Source organism: Pelophylax lessonae (genome assembly GCF_965119305.1).
Source record: "Pelophylax lessonae genome assembly, chromosome: 2".
In the NCBI taxonomy this organism is placed as follows: Eukaryota; Metazoa; Chordata; class Amphibia; order Anura; family Ranidae; genus Pelophylax; species Pelophylax lessonae.
The window spans coordinates 409,880,593-409,898,156 of record NC_138769.1 but is presented as its reverse complement, the minus strand read 5'-3'; the positions used below and the strand labels follow the sequence as shown (position 1 = coordinate 409,898,156).

Sequence of the window (17,564 nt, the reverse complement as noted above, 5' to 3'; positions counted from 1 at the left end):
CTGGGCGCCATCTTGGGCTTGGCGGTCAGGAGCATGGCGGCCGGTCGTCTGCCGAGATGACATGTTGCAGCGGCTCGAGGGACCCACCTGACAGACCAGGAGCTCCGGGGATCACAGAGGGACGAGTCCTGCGAAAAAGATCGGATCGATCGGGTGTCCAAAAGGATGATAGCACAGGATGTTCGGCGGAGCGAGAGCTTCACACGTCCGGCTACATCCGCTGCTCGGCCACGCCCCCTCATTCTGCTACATATTTTTGGTAAAAAAAAAAATAAAAAATCAAGTATATTTTGATTGGTTTGTGCATAAGGTATTGTGTCTACAAACTAGGGGACAGATTTATGGCTTTTTTTTCTTTAACTTGTAATGGCAGTGATCAGCGATTTTTAGCAGGACTGTGACATTGAGGTGAACAAGTCTGACACTAAGTGACACTTTTTGGGGGACCAGTGACACCAATACAATGATCAGTGCTAAAAAAAAAAATGACATTGGCAGGGAAGGGGTTAACACTAGGGGTGATCAAGGGGTTAAGTATGCTCCTAGGGAGTGCTTTCTAACTGTGTAGGAAATGGATGTGCAAGAGGAAAAGAGAGATCTGTGTTGCTGAAACACAAGATTTCTCTCTTCCTCTGTGACAGAACAGCCATCTGCCTTGTTTACATAGGTAGACGGCCGTTCTGTCATTCTCCTGCACATTCGTGGGTGGCCAGTGGCCATTGTGGCTGCCAGACCCGCTGATTGTCTAATCACAGTGGGAGCGGCGCTTGCATGCCCCCCCCCCCCCCCCCCCCCAAGAATCCCTGCACAAAATCATGTACCTATACGAGATTTCGCGCAGCTGGGCTGCCGAGAAATATAGTCTCCTTTGTTTTACTGGCGCTCATTGCTTACTAGACCTGCCCATGCAATAGAGTGCAATACACATGAAATACATTCACTTTTTATTGTTACCAGTTTGAAATGTTCATTCTTTCTCTTTAACATCACTGCATTGTTTAAAGTAGACCATCTAGTATTTCTTCAAAGTCAGTTTTTATCTGTGGTTAAAAATGATTACAACATAAACTCCTTATTCTTTAAGTAGACACCAGTCAAATAATGGATTGCAGTCTTTATATTCCTGAAGGGAAGGATTATCTAGATCTCCTTTATCATTGTGTTCTTTAGATCCTAGATGTTCTGTTGGAGGCCCAGTCGTCCTGACACAAACACAGCGATAGCCATCATAGCCAGCTAAATACAATTTCCTGGGAACACCAACCCAGTCCCTCTGTATTCCACCACTAAGTGAAAGACAAATGGAAAAAAAAAAAAAAAAAAACTGTAAATATTTCAACTACAAACTGTTAAAAGTATACAAATTCCTAACAGTCACTGTGCATTTTATGTTTTGTTACTTAAAAGAAGCCTCAAATTAAAAAATATAACAAATTTTGAAATTGAATGTTCTTGTGCTTGCTCTCATTTTCTAAAGCTATCCAAAAATGCAATGCAATACGGCAACCCAGAGGCATAAGTCAGATTTTCATTTAAACATCTATAGAAAAAAAAAGGTTGTCAGAACATTCTTTCTTGTCATTATTGAGTCAACTAATTTCAATTGAAACTCCTAATGTTTTATCCAGTACTTCCATTTGAATGACTGCCAGACATAATTGACAGGTATAAATTCAATACATACAAGATTGTAGCAAACGAAAAGCACATTCACAGATAGAATTTAATTTCTTTCAGAAAAACATTCATTTTGCTCCTTGGAATTCTCTTGTTACTACAGTCAAATATTCATATTAATTTGAAACCACTATTTTTTTTTTTTCATTTGCTGCATTTTTTTCTGCAAAAGTGGAGTCACGCTTTAAATGTCCTAATAATCCTTGATTCAGCTGCATTACTGATGTACAGTATATTGCATAATGTTATGAATTACATAATCAGTGTAAGATGATAAAGAAACCCATTTCTTTATGAATACTAAAGCACCTTTTTTTTTCCTCCTGACATTATCCCCATGGCCACGTGGTAGTGTACCATTTTTGGAATAGAGCAATTTCATGATTAGGCCATGGTTTCCTTTATTTTTGTGCTAATGTCTTTAGGAAGTGTTTTTGTTTTCCACGTACACTATATTACCAAATGTATTGTGACGCCTACCTTTACACGCACTTGAACATTAATGGCATTCCAGTCTTAGTTCACAGGGTTTAATATTGAGTTGGCCCACCCTTTGCAGCTATAACAACTTCAACTCTTATGTGAAGGCTGTCCACAAGGTTTAGGAGTGTGTCTATGGGAATGTTTGACCATTTTTCCAGAAGCAAATATGTACGCAGTCATGTTGGAACAGGAAGGGGCCATCTCAAAACTATTCCCTACAAAGTTGGGAGCATGAAATTGTCTTGGTATGCTGACGCTTTAAGAATTCCCTTCCCTGGAACTAAGGGGCCAAGCCCAACCCCACACCATAAAAACAACCACACACCATAAATCCCCCCTCCACCAAATGATTTGGACCAGTGCACAAAGAAAGGTCCATATAGTTATGGATGAGCAAGTTTAGGGTGGAGGAACTTGACTCGCCTGCACAGAGTCCTGACCTCAACCCGATAGAAGAACTTTAGGATGAATTAGAGCGGAGACTGTGAGCCATGCATTCTCGTCCAACATCCGTGTTTAACCTCAAAAATGCACTTCTAGAAGAATGGTCAAACATTCCCATAGACACACTCCTAAACCTTGTGGACAGCCTTCCCAGAAGAGTTGAAGCTGTTATAGCTGCAAAGGTTAGGCCAACTCAATACTGAACCCTACGGACTAAGACTGGGATGCCATTAAAGTTCATGTGCGTGAAAAGCAGGCATATGCAAACTGTGCCCCTTTAGCTATTGTAAAACTACAAGTCCCATCATGCCTCTGCCTCTGGGTGTCATGCTTGTGGCTGTCAGAGTCTTGCTACGCCTCTTTGGACTTGTAGTTTTGCAACATCTGGAGGGCCACAGTTTGCATATCCCTGATGTAAAGGCAGGCGTCCCAATTCTTTTGGTAATATAGTGTATATCAAAGGCAAAAAGGGGTTGTCAGTGATAGTTTTAAATATATAAGTGCACTTACACTCTATGCCCCCCACTGTGCTAACCCAAGCCCCCTTCTTAGATGTAAGAAGGTGAGAGCACATCTGATGGTGGGGGAGCACAATTGAAATTCAATATTAGCACTGCAAGGAGACACATAAGGAAGAGTTTTGCATGAAAAGAAATTACTATTTGAAGGGCTGTTTTGTCATTTTATTTTGGATTACACTGGATTTTTGTGGATTTTATTTTGTAATACATTTGTTTTTTTGTGGCATGATAAAAGATGTTTTTAGTTTAAGAGATATTTGCACCAGAGTTGTATATTTTTCCCACACTAGTTACATATTTTAGTTCAGGAAGGATAGCGCTGCACTATTTTCTGATTTATTTAGGCCCCATCTACTGCCTTGGCTCCCTCTAAATGCTGTTGGGCTTCTTACAGAAGTAGAGTGAACACGATTTACTCTACAAATTAGGTACATGCAACAATGCCAAAAAAATGATCTGCATTAAGTACAGGTAACGTTCAATGTAAACCTGTACCAAGAGAATGCTTGCTTCAGGCCAGTACTGAAGCAAGGAGGGCGCCTGTTAAAACCACACAAGCGAGGAAATAATCTGGTCTCATCATCTGTCCTTATAGTTATGACGTGTTATGTCTAAACCAGTTGTATGTGATGCAGGTCACAAACAATCTTTAGGGTTTCCTATCAGATAGGCTTGTACTTCTTCTTACCTGTGCTTAGAACACCATACTTTAGTGACACCAGCATTGAATTCTGAATTGCAGGGCGGAAACTGTTTGTTCTCCTCTTGCCTTTGCTCTTTCAACTTTAATCCAATATCAATGATTGCTAGTGCATCCTCCAATGCCTTTGTGGGATTTCCATGCTCATCATAAAACCTCCCTATGAGTTTCCCTAAAAGAAAGATATCTCTTGTTCAACATGTATGACAGAGTTTAAAATTTGGAAACCTGTGGCTTTCCAGCTATTGTATAAATAGGACTCCCAGTTATAGCCATGCAACATCTGAAAACAAAGCCACATGATGAATAGCTCTATACATTCGATAAGCCTTTTTGAACCAGGGTGCCTTGAGGTTTATTCAGGGGTGCCTTGGCAAAATTCCTGCAAATTGATAAAAAAAATTGTATACAAGCCAGCAGGTGAATCAAGCCTGCCTTGACACTGGCATCCTAACAACCAATGAGGTCATCAGTTGATAAGGAGGCTGTCTGTCTCCACAGCTTCCTTGTTTGACCCTCCTGTACCCATCTCCCTCAGCACTGGGGTCACATTAGCTGACTGATGGAGAGAAATTGAGGGGGAAGAGAAACATTGGAATATTAGTCAGTACCAGTGTGCAAAAGTGTATTTGATTTTGAAGAATAAATCACCTCCAATGTTGGGTGTCCTACCTGTGGATATTGCTGCATTGTGTAAAGCTATTAAAACAGTGTGCCTTGAGACTGTCCATCATTTTAAAGGGTGTCTTGAGATTGTCTATAATTTTAACCACTTCAGTCTCTGAAGGTTCTACCCCCTTAATGACCAGGCCATTTTTTGTAAAGCGGCACTGCTTTATTTTAACTGACAATTGCGCGGTCGTGTGACGCTGTACCCAAATAAAATGTATGTCCTTTTTCCCCCCACAAATAGAACTTTCTTTTGGTGGTATTTGATCACCTCTGTGGTTTTATATTTTTTGTGCTATAAACAAAAAAAAGAACGACATTTTTGAAAAAAAAAAAAAATATTTTTTACTTTCTGCTATAAAACATATCTAAAAACTTTTTTTTCTAAAAATCTAATTTATTCATCAATTTAGGCCAATATGTTTTTGGTAAAAAAAAAATCCCAAAAAGTGTATATTGATTGGTTTTCGCAAAAGTTATAGTGTCTACAAACTATGGGATAGATTTATGGAATTTTTATTTAATTTATTCATTCTTTTACTAGTAATGGCGGTGATCAGCGATTTTTAGCGAGACTGTGACATTGCGGTGGACAAATCTGACACTAAAAAGTGACACTAAGTGACACTTTTTGGGGACCAGTGACCCCCAATTCAGTGATCATTGCTAATAAAATGCACTGTCACTGTACTAATGACACTGGCAGAAAAGGGGTTAACATCAGGGGCGATCAAAGGGTTGTGTGTGCTTTCCAACTGTGTGGGGGATGGGATGGTATTCCCATCGTCCTCTCTAACAGAATGGCAGTCTGCTTTGTTTACATAGGCAGACCGCAATTCTGTCTCTCCTGTCAACTATCAGCGGGTCCCAAACCCAGAGCCCGAGCCGCCGTACAGGTACGTCTGTCCACGCAGGAGGCCTGCCCTGCCACAGTACATTTGCGTGGGGCGGTCCTAAGTGGTTAAAGGGTGCCCTAATTAAAAAAAAAAAAAGGTTGAGAAACCCTGCATTAGAGGACCCTATGAGAACCTACCGATTGGAGTATAATTCTTCTGATAGAAGTGATACCAGTTGTGTAGGTGCAGCATCTGTGTGGGTGACAGTTCGGACACATCATCTACAAGGCCTTTCTCTGTGAAGTCTCCAGTTACATAGGCACGAGATGCATCTCTTGCTGTTAAAAAAAAAAAAGGCATCATTTATAAAAAAAAATAAGTAAAAGAAACTAAACGCAAGAAACTGGATCATACAAGTGACACTTTTATCTACTGCAATCTACTTTTGTCAGTTTGTGACTTAGTTTCACTTTTATGTGTATTTCCACGTTTGCTGTCATATTTAAAAAAATCCAAATATATTCAATTTTCCCGACCGCATACTTCAAAATATGTTTTGAAGAAAATGTCTTACCTTTTTAGATGTTCTTTGGGGAAGATATCCTGGCTGAGTGCAAGAATTTCTCAAGAAAATCACTATGACCTGTCCCAATAGAAAGTCTGAGGCTGAATTCAGCTTAATGTTTATCCCTTTGTAGCGTTCAAATCTAGTGTGGACTGTGCTGGCAGATCTCTCATCAGTTGTAGTCAGGGTTAGTTATGGCAAACACAGCTGCCCAGTCCTCTCATAAACAAAGACCAGTTCAAGAAAAGAGCATCTAAAAAAGGTCAGTTGCAAATTTTGGATAGCTTTAGTAAGTTACGCTATGTGAATGGGAACATGTAACAAATATAAAGTAGGTGTTCTCTCAATTTGGCCACAAAAGTGGAAATACCCTTTAATTATATAAAGCCAAATACACACACAGTTTTTTTTTGTTTTTTTTCTGTTCAACTCAGCGTGCTGAACGAAAAAAAAAACTGAGGAGGTCGCTGTATTAACTATGCAATGTTAGTACAGTGATTCCCCCCCGCTGTGCTGTTGTGCTCTGACAGCATGCTTCATGAGACCGGCTTCTGTCAGACGAGGAGCTGTAGGCTGGGTTCACACTGCTCCAACACGAAAGTCGTGCGACTTCCAATCCAACTTTGCCTTGCGACTTTGGTCTGACATCGATCCAACTTCCATACAACTTTAATGAACAGGATCAGACTTTGAGATGATTGCCACTTGGGTCTGGTATGGATTTCTACGCCAAATTAACAAAAAAAAAAATGGCGTAAGGTTCCCGCCCAAATCCATACCAGACCCTTAGGTCTGTTATGGATTTTGAGGGAAAACCCCACGGCAAAATAAAAAAAAAATTAAACCCCCCCCCCCAAAATCCATACCAGACCCTTATCTGATTATGCAGCCCAGAAGGCCAGGAAAAGGGGGGGAGGGGACAACGACAAGAGGGCACCGCCGACCCAAAAAAAAAAAAAACTTGCTCCCCCCCTTTCTTGGCCTGCTGGACTGCAAGTTCGATTTTGGGGGGGTGGTCCTCTCGGAGTGGGATCCCACACTGCATTCTTTTTTTTTTTTTCTTTTAATACATTCTGCATTGCTAACATTGCCTCTAAGCACATTGCATGTAACCAGTCAGATCAGTTAAGATGCTGATCTGACTTGGATGCGACTTCCACTAAATTCTATGGGCTGGAATCGGACAGATGTCTGACCAAAATACAGCAAGAACTTTTTCCTTAGGCCCCTTTCACACGGCTCCGTTCCGTCAACGGAGCCATTCTCCTCAGCGGGGGATCGATCCGCCGATCCCTGCTGAGCAGGCGGATGACAGCTCTGTCTCCGCGCTGTGTGCACAGACGGAGCTGTCAGATCCCTTTTGTCCCCTATGGGGGAATCGGATGAGAATGGACCTCCTGTCCGTTCTCATCTTATCCGCTGGACAGATGGAAAATAGGGTTTCCATCCATCCGGATTTGACGGACAGGATCGGATGGCAGTGGGTGTCAGTGGACATGTCTCCGCTGACATCCGCTGCCCGATAGCGATGTATGGGGCATCCGATCAGGTCCGCCTGAAAAACTGACATGCGGATCTGATCAGGCCATATGTGTGAAAGGGGCCTAAGTCAGACTGACACAAGTCGGACCAGTTAAGACCGCTCTCATAGGGAATCATTGATTTTTACATGTAATGCGACATGTGCTCTCACAGTCGGAGTGCATGTCGCACCACTGTGAATTGGCTCTTGTTGGTGTGAAAAAAGCAATGTAGGTTTTTGGCTGTTTCTAAAAACATGGTTTAATTTGTGAAGTGTGCAGATATCAAAGGTGCAGTTTTAATAAATACCAGCCTTAAGCCAGTCATAGATGAATCCAATCTCGGCCAGTTCAGCAGGGACCAGCCAAGATTTGAGTGACCTTTGGGCAGGCTGACTGTACCAAATCCATCAATCAAATTGGATACAACCAGCATGTTGGATTTTTAGCGTGTGATTGTTGCCAGCGGCTATAGCCGGAAGAACACAATAGCTCAGCAGGAGGGATTCCCCCCATCAACACTGACTCATGATTGCAGAAAACAAAATTGCATAATCTATGGCCTGTCTTATAGGATTGTGGAAGGAAGGTAACTGATGGTAAATAATGAAATGTACCATACATATATATGAAGACAGACCAGTTCTATCCAGCCCTAACTTAAGTATGGCGATGGAGGTGAAATTAATATATTATACACCAAGATGAGCTATGTATCCTCTGTGGTATCTCCTCCTGGTCCCGAACATACAGTTCTGTACAAACAAGGATGACATAACTGATGTCTTTACCTAGCTATGCTTCATCCTACCATTGCCTGTTTATTGATCCTCCAGTTTTGTTGAAGTCTCCAAAATGCATTGAGAGCCAAAAACAGTTTCATCACTTCATTAACAAGAACGCTTTGTGTGCTTGGCACAGGACCTGGAAGATAATAGTTATCACTGTAGTAGCATTAACGATCACAGTGATTCCTCGCTTCCACAGTGGTCCCTCAGGTATGAGATATGCATGCCTACTTAAAGCTAGACCAATAGAACTATTCAATTAAGATCATAACTGGAGTTCAGCTTTAAGGGCTTGGGATTTCAACTAAAGCTGGAGCACTCAGAATCTGGTGTAGCTGTGCATGGTAGCCAATCAGCTTCTAACTTCAGCTTGTTTAATTAAGCTTTGACAATAAAACCTGGAAGCCGATTGGTTTCTATGCAGAGCTGCACCAGATTTTGTACTCTCCAGTTTTAGTACATAACCCCTCGTGTCTGTTGAAATGGGTTTTTCTGCACACTATTATACATGTATGGTATTAAACGGGCACATGTATGTGTGGACAGGAGAGAATGCCAATCCCTGTATACATTTAGATAAAATAGCTAAACCAGCTTTTGTTGCAATATTCACCTTGAATCCAGAGATTTCATCCACAATACTTGTTTCTGCTGCTAGGTGTCCTCAGTCTGATATCCAGCATCATTCAACCCATTTCGTCTGAGCCCAGGTCATCCAGGACCTGTTCCTTGTACTATTGTATGCCTGAAGTTCAATTTTTAGAGCTCTGGTAGCAGTTTGGGGTCATATGGGGGTGCAAGGAAGCGAAGTATAGCATGGTTATTATGACCTCTATGCAGCAGACCTATTACTTTCCCTGCAGTGGACAAAGCAGAGCAAAGTTGAGGAGGACCCATGGGGATAGACATACTGGATTTGCAGTAACTTATTTTAAAAATCAAACCCCAGATGCTCTCAGTTTCATTGTGACCTTAATGTCTGTTGGTCACTGGCCTGGAACAAGTATACGATGGGGGTTCAAGGTTTTCAGATGCACAAAATTTAGGTGTGTTCCAGATACACTAAAGCAGGGATCCCCAAACTACGGCCCTCCAGCTGTTGTGGAACTACACGTCCCATGAGGCATTGTAAAACTCTGACATTCACAGACATGACTAGGCATGATGGGAATTGTAGTTCCTGAAGGGCCATAGTTTGGAGATTCTTGCACCAAAGGGTCTATTTATAAAACATTTGTGCCAGCTGAAATTTAATAGCATGATTTTAAATAGATTAATTCCTGTATCATCCGCTCCATCTAGTGGCCAAAATGTGGTATATTTTCGCATTGACTATTTAAAAATCTTTACTGCATTTTGACAACCAGAAGTTTTGCTGAGGATACAGGAATTAATCTATTTGAAAACATATAGTGAAATTTGATTCAGATTGCACAAATATTTTTGACGTTCATGCAACTAATGTTTTATAAATAGACCCCTAAGTAACATCCAGGATTGGGATCACAGTCTTAATGTGATTAACGATCATCTTGTAAAACAACTCATTTCGTTTAAAATAGAAATGAAATGCACACATTTATTTATGAATCTAAAAAAAAAAAAAAACCTTTTTAATCCCTTTTTTTTTTTTTAAGTGATCACATTCCCTCTCTTCTCAACTGCATATGAGCTGGAGGGGGGGAGGAGAAGCAGCAGCACACTGAGCTTGCCAGTGAATGACCGTACAGTGGGGGGGGGGCATGTCAGGACAAGTCTGATCATTGGAGAAGAGCACACTGAGTTCCCAGCATAGCTAGAGAACTGACCACGCTGTGCTTCCCTACTTAATGTGGTCAGTTTAATGGGAAAGCAGAGGGACTGGCAGGTTTTACACAAGGGAAGCAATACATAGAGAACAGGAGACTGTCTCATACAAGTACATGGTACAGCAGACACATCAGGAATGTGAAATGCTGGGGGTAACAAACACTTTAAAGCATACAACTACAAAAACAAGTCAGCACTAGCAGCTTCCATGTTTCTTTCCTCATATGTTCACATTTTATAGATATACCGGTTACAATCGGAGGACCATCTAAAAGTAGAGGTTATCTTTAGTAAAACTGCATGTATTATGATATCACTAAAAAGTATACCACAATAGATGGGAGCCATAGGCAAAGTTATATACAAATATTTTTCTGTAAAAGTCACTCTTGGCTAGTGTTAAGGGGATGTGCTTTCTCTGTAGTCACTCTATAGATGGCCTCATGCACACAGGCTGTTTTCGCTGTGCCTGGGCAGAACAGCTGGAGTGTACTGCCACCCATAGTAATGAATGGCTCTATGTGGGTATATGGTATACCTAAAACTGATCTCCATGTTTCTTTTCACTTTAAAGTTGTATTAACCCCAGAAGCAAACATTTACTATATTGCAGTTTACCGATTCTTAGATGTGATGGCTGCATCCGTTTTCTTTTTTAGTTCTCCCCTGGTGATCTGGCCAGTAGGTCATTTGTTTTTCAGCAAAATAAGCTATCTTAAGATAAGCACTTAGAAGGTTGAGACAAACCATTTAACACTGACAGGAGTGCTTACAATGATCAGTTTTTCATTATGTAAAGCCTTCATTCCAAAAAGTTGCTAAAACTGCTTATAAAGTGTGAGATGGAGTTTGGCTTTAATTTTGGGTATCAAAATCCCTAACATTGCTGCTGTCCAAACGTGCCCCCTGCACGCCTTTATCTAGTGTGGGGGCAGTCTAATACAGGAGGAGTGCTACTGGCCAAATCACCAGGTGAAAAACAGAAGGAAAAAAAGCCTTAAAAAAAGAAAAGTAATGCATCCGCCACATCTAATGATTGGTAAAATAGAAGTTATTATATTGTTGCTTTTGGAATTAATACCACTTTAGTCCTAGGTTCACACTGGTGCGATGCAAACACCTAAAGTGATTCGCACAGGAATCACACCACATTCTTGTGCACATCACATGCAATGTCTGTGTAATGCGATTTGAGCCATACGTTTTGTATGGCTCAACTCGCATCGCATCTGCACCAAAATGATGCAGGACCCTTTTTTTTTTCTACACATGAATCATTGTTTTGCAATCTGTTTTGGGGTGTCGCTAATCGAACATTGACACCGGCAGCATATCGGCTGGACGCCGTGCGATTGCAATGTGGTGCGGGAAACTCACAGGATTCACTGCATTTCCTGCATCACATAAGTGTGAACCAGGGCTAAAGTTGAACATCAATCTCCCAATCAACATTTATTATTCTTAATCCTTATGCGGCTAGCCTTAGTAAATAGATAGGAAAATATATCCTATTTACAAGTATTATTTATTTATTTTTTTTTACATTTCTTCAGTTACTTCCTGGTTTCTTGCCTAGGCAAATGATGTCATACAGCAGGTTAAATAAGTATTGAACATGTCACTATTTGTCTAGGTAAATATATTTCTAACTGCTGGTTCACACTGTTCCGACTTGTCAGGCAACTTGGTAGCCTGACAAGTAGCGGTCCATGCTGTGCAATGGAACCGTTCTAATAGGAGCGACTCAAGTCGCTCCGACTTAGAAAAAGGTTCCTGCACCTTTTTTTTGCAAAGTCGGAGCGACTTGCATTGACTTCCATTATGTGAAGTCATTGCAAGCTGCGCCGAAGTCGCGGTGCACAGGAGATGGCATTAGTCGCCCGAAGTCGGGTCGGATCAGTGTGAACCGACACTAAAGGTTCTATTGGCATTAAATTTTTGCAACATGTTAGTAACAACCTATGCAATCCTACATACAAAGAAAGTAAAACAAATACGTTCAGAAATTACGTTATGTATAATAAATGAAATCACACAGGGAAAAGGTACTAAACACGTGAAGAAAGGGAGGTGAAGCAAGGCATGGAAAGTCAAGACGCCAGCTGAAATCTATCAGTAATTAGAAAGCAATCCTGCCCCTTGTCAGTGAAAATTAATATCAGCTAGTTCTGTCTCACTTTATGACCTATAAAAAGGTGTCACCCAAGACACATCTCATGATTTGTAAAAGCAAAGCGCTCTCTCAAGACCTTTGCATCCTTATTGTTGCAAAACATACTGATGGCATTGCCTACAGAAGAATGTTCTAAATGTTTCAGTGAGCACTGTTGGGGCTATAATCCAGAAGTAAAAAGAACAAACATCATTTCACCATGAACCGGCCATGACCAGGTGCTTCTCACAAGATTTCTAACAGAGGAGTGAAAAGAATTATCAGAAAAGTTGTCCAGAGCCAAAGACTACTTGTGGAGAGCTTCAGAAAGACCTGGAATTAGCAGGTACAATTGTTTCAAAGAAAACAGTTAGTAATGCGCTCAACTGCCATGGCCTGTATGTACCCTCACTACGCAAGACTCTATTGCTAAAGAAAAAGCATGTTGACGCTCACTTAAAGTTTGCTGCACAACATTTAGACAAGCCTGTGAAATACTGGGAGAATATAGTCTTCTCAGAGGAGACCAAAATGGAACTCTTTGGATGCCATAATACACACCATGTTTGAAGGACAAATGGCACTGCACATCACTCCAAAAACACCATACAGTGAGGTTTGGAGGTGGAAACATCATGGGGTGGGGCTGTTTTTCAGCATACGGTACTAACAAACTTGATATCATTAATGGAGGATGAATGGGAAAACGTACCAAGACGTTCTTGATAAAGATCTGCTGCCATCTACCAGGATGATGAAGATGAAACGAGGGTGGACATTTCAGCAAAACAATGATCACAAACTCTAAGCCAAGGAAACTCTCAATTGGTTTCAAAGAATGAAAATAAAGCTGATAGAATGGCCCAGCCAATCACCTGATCTGAATCCAACAGAAAATCTTTGGAAAGAACTAAAGATCAGAGTTCATAGAAAAGGCCCACGGAACCTTCAAGATTTGAAGACTGTTTGTGTGGAAGAATGGGCCAAAATCTTAGTGAGCAATGCATGCGATTAGTTTCTCCATACAGGAGGCACTTTAAAGCTGTCATTACCAAAGAAAGGATTTTACGTTAAGTATTAAATAATGTTTAGTTAGAGTGTTCAATGCTTTTCCCCTGTGTCAGTCCATTTTATTACCCATAACCTAAGGAGGAAGTAAACCCTCCTCGGGAAGTTGTACCTATAGGTAAGCCTATGATAAGGCTTACCTATAGGTACTGTAAATATCTCCTAAACGTGTACCGTTTAGGAGATATTTACTTTGCATGCAGCCAGTGACATCATTGGCGCATGCGCTCTGAAGGAACGGCCGCTCGTGCCATTCCTTCAGAGCCAAGTGCCGCAACGGTCGGCTCGGAGTGACATTGCAGCTCCAGCCAATCAGATGGCCGGATGCCGTAAACCCGGAAGAAGGGTGATCGAGCATGTCACCCATGAGACAGGTGAGCGGGCGGCACTGCGGGGCTTCGTTCTAAGGTAAGTATTTCATAATGAGCTAGTACATACTATGAGTTATGATGCATACTAGCTCATTATGTGTTTGTCTTTCAGGTGTTCATTTTTAAAAAAAATTCTGAGGTTTACAACCTCTTTAATTTCTGGATGTATTTGTATTGGTTTCTTTGTATGTATGGATTGTAAAGGTTACCAACGTGGTGAAAATTTCATGTCAATAGCACCTAAATATATTTACCTAGAAAAGTGCTGACGTGTTCAATACTTATTTTACCCGCTGTATATCCCAGGAGTAAAGATGAGCTCAGGCGTGTTCAGGATCCTTGTTCTAACCCACCTGCCCGATCCCGCCAGGAAGCCGTCACTGCACACCACTAATCACAGGCAGTGAGACATTTCCTGATCTTCAGCTGCACAGACCAAGAAATGTCTCACTGCCTGTGATTAGCAGTGTTCAGCGACGGCTTCCTGGCGGGATCGGGCAGGTGGGTTAGAACAAGGATCCCAAACCTACCCGAAACTATCTCTACCCAGGAGTCTTTAGTAGGGGAGGAGAGAAGAAGGGGTTTTCTTATCTAGGCACACTCTGCTGCATGCATAGCTGAGCTAAAGGCAGATGGATTCCAGGAAGTAAATGCAACAATCATTTCCACTAATGCCTCGTACACACGCAACGATTATCGGCCGACCGATCGTCCGACTTTTGTCCAGAGTGGTGTTTTGTTGGTTGGAATGTGCTCTAGACTGCACACGAATTTTCTCGGCCAACAAAAATCTACTTCAGAAGTGATGTCATGTGTTGGTTTACTTTCCGTGTGTTTTTTCTTCTCTGAGCATGCCCAGTCTTGCTCATCAGATTTTTGTCTGACGAAATCTGTACTGACTGACGGAAAATCGGCCGTTGTGTTGACGGCCAACAAAAATTTTATAGCCTGCACACCAGATTTTTTTCGGCCGAAAAGTCGGAGTTGGTTGTCGGAAGCATCATACTAACAAGCCGAAAAACAGCCGATCGGACGTTGGACGAAAATTCACGGCCAATAATCGTTGCGCGAGTACGAGGCTTCACTCAAGATGGTCACAGCAACAAATGCAAGGGGGGAGTTTTTCAAAGTGATTTCTCAACACAATCAAGCATGGATACATGGATGGGGGAGTTTGCTTTTGAATATTAAAAATGAAATTTTGGTGCTCAGATGCAGTGAAATTATACACCATACTGCGTCCAAAGAAATACACTTTTGCGACCCTCCAAATGCCCATTCCCTCTGCTGCATTTGCATTAGCATGGCCCCTTCACTTGAATAGGTTACATTTGTTGTCGGTACTGCCGTTGACTTCATTTAAATGCAGTCGAGAAAAAAAGCATCGTGGCCGTGGCATGGGTACAGTCCTGAGTGGCTGCATTTCTGTACTTAGGTGGATGGTCGGTGGGTGGTAAAACAATGGCCCAAGAGTGTGCTTTTATGGCACCCCCACACGTGAATGAGCCCTAAGTTGTAAGTTCTGAATATTGCACACCAACATTAGCCCTCATAAGGACTACATCCTAGTTTGGGGTATTCAGTCCCTTCCAGAAATCTATCCTGGAGTATGAATCTAGAGAATTGCAGCAAATGTAATAGGACGGTGTATGGGAATGGCAGCATTGAATGAAGCCCAGCTAGACATGTGAATGAGCCCCCCCCCCCCCCCCCTGCTGTGCTCTGGTACCTGCAAAGAAGCTGTAGGACCCCCCAGGCCCATAGTGCTTGCTTCCCTTGTATACATCGAAGACTTGTCCCAGCACAGCCAGGTATAGCCCAGGACTGGCCGCTCTCCCATCATAGATGGACAGCTCCTCCGCACTCATCAACCTTCCCCCGCTCACCATACATTTCTCAGACCATAGAGAGCTCAGACCGGGGACATCAGCCAGAAACCTGACGTCTGTCCGTACCAGTAACACTGCTGCCACACACAGCGCAGCGGCTGCCAGGTACCCGAGCATGGGCACTAATACCACCAAATCAATGGCGCCGCAAGATCTCTCCAGTCTCCACGACACCGCTCCTTCCGGGACATTCACTACACACTACAAGCTAGAGAGTGCTGCCACCTAGAGGAAAAGTCGGACAATTACAACCTTCCGCATAAGCACACCTTACATACAACTGATCACTATGGAGCTGCCATTCTCAGTCAGGGTTCTTTGGAATCCCAGCAGTGGCGGCTGGTGCTCAAAATTTTTTTTTTGGGGGGGGGGCGCAAACACCAGCGAGCCCCCTTTCAATGCACAGTGACCAGCGTGCCCCCTTTCCATGCGCAGAGACAAGCGTGCCCCCTTTCAATGCACAGACCAGCATGCCCCCTTTCAATGCACAGACCAGCATGCCCCCTTTCAATACACAGACCAGCATGCCCCCTTCAATGCACAGACCAGCGTGCCCCCTTTCAATGCACAGACCAGCATGCCCCCTTTCAATGCACAGACCAACATGCCCCCTTTCAATGCACAGACCAGCATGCCCCCTTCAATGCACAGACCAGCGTGCCCCTTCAATGCACACAGACCAGCATGCCCCCTTTCAATGCACAGACCAGCATGCCCCCTTTCAATGCACAGACCAGCGTGCCCCCTTTCAATGCACAGACCAGCGTGCCCCCTTTCAATGCACAGACCAGCGTGCCCCCTTTCAATGCACACAGACCAGCGTGCCCCCTTCAATGCACACAGACCAGCGTGCCCCCTTCAATGCACACAGACCAGCGTGCCCCCTTCAATGCACACAGACCAGCGTGCCCCCTTCAATGCACACAGACCAGCGTGCCCCCTTCAATGCACACAGACCAGTGTGCAAACCACTTTTACTACATATCACAAAGGACAGCTAGAAATTTTCCACGTGAAATATAAATGCAACCAGTATACAAACTGAATGCCATGCCTGGACAGTTTCGTTGGAGTTGCTGTTTAAAAGTAGGTGTTCTGCTTAAGTGCTTTGTATGCTATTAGAGATGAGAAAAGGGTGTTACCCATAACAATTGATCACATCCTAATTTTTCCAGGACAGGACAGAAAAGGTAAATGAACACTTGACAATAGCTTTATATTTCCTTTTATGCTGTTTTTTATAAAGCAGCCCTTCATTGGCTGTGCTGACAACGTTTGCTGTGAATGTGTAACATGAGAGCTGTCTGCAAGTGCTCTGAAGACAGAGGTATGACAGGTTAAGCAGACTGGCCTGCAGCACTTAACATTATTATGTCAGTGAGACTGAGACGGCAACTGATGAAATGCTTACGTGGTCGGATAGTGCTGAGGGAGAGTACCAGATTCAGCAGCCCATGGGACAGAGAGGAGGGGGAGAGGATATGGGAAAAGCAATAAGGAATAAATAGCGGACATGAAAGTGATAATAAGCAGTAGAAGCAGGAAAAAAAAATTGTGATACAGGAAAAAGGAGAAGTAAAAATATAGAAGACTGTAAAAATAGGTGTCCTGTACTAGAGACAAAAGATGACTGGAATGCAGAGATATAATAAGGTACATAATATAGTAAATATAGAGAAGGTAGGGCATTTTTTAGACTACCGGATGCATGAAACCACTGTAACCAAACCAATCAGAAATCATCTTTTAGGGAGAAGCAACAAAGATCGTAGGTAGGAGGCACTGAGGCAGCGGCTGCTTCAATTAGCACTTACCTGCTCTTGGGCTGGCCATACATGGTGCTCCCCCTGCAGGTTCAAGCCATGATAAGGGGACGACAGCCGACACTGGACACCCCGACTTCTCCGGCACTGGAGGTAGCTCCTATTTTGCCGATCCCTGGAGGTGAAGAAGTGACAGGATGTGATCCTCCTGCAGCAGAGCACAGACTTGCAGTTATTCTGTGCCGTGCAGTTATTCAGATCGTGCAGAGATAATCTGCTATCAGACTCAGAGATCTGATCGCTGATTAT

General features: G+C 42.7%; 1 protein-coding gene across 1 annotated transcript; it reads right to left on the bottom strand.

Annotated features, from left to right (window-relative positions):
* Window positions 1-1,016: 1,016 nt before the first annotated feature.
* CYB5D2 (cytochrome b5 domain containing 2) lies at window positions 1,017-15,647 on the bottom strand. The gene is made up of 4 exons (XM_082246550.1): window positions 15,333-15,647; window positions 5,528-5,668; window positions 3,814-3,997; window positions 1,017-1,286 (listed from the first exon to the last, which is right to left on the bottom strand). The coding sequence occupies exons 1-4, from the start codon at window positions 15,607-15,609 to the stop codon at window positions 1,073-1,075; spliced, it is 816 nt and encodes a 271-aa protein (XP_082102676.1). The 5' UTR covers window positions 15,610-15,647; the 3' UTR covers window positions 1,017-1,072.
* Window positions 15,648-17,564: the final 1,917 nt, after the last annotated feature.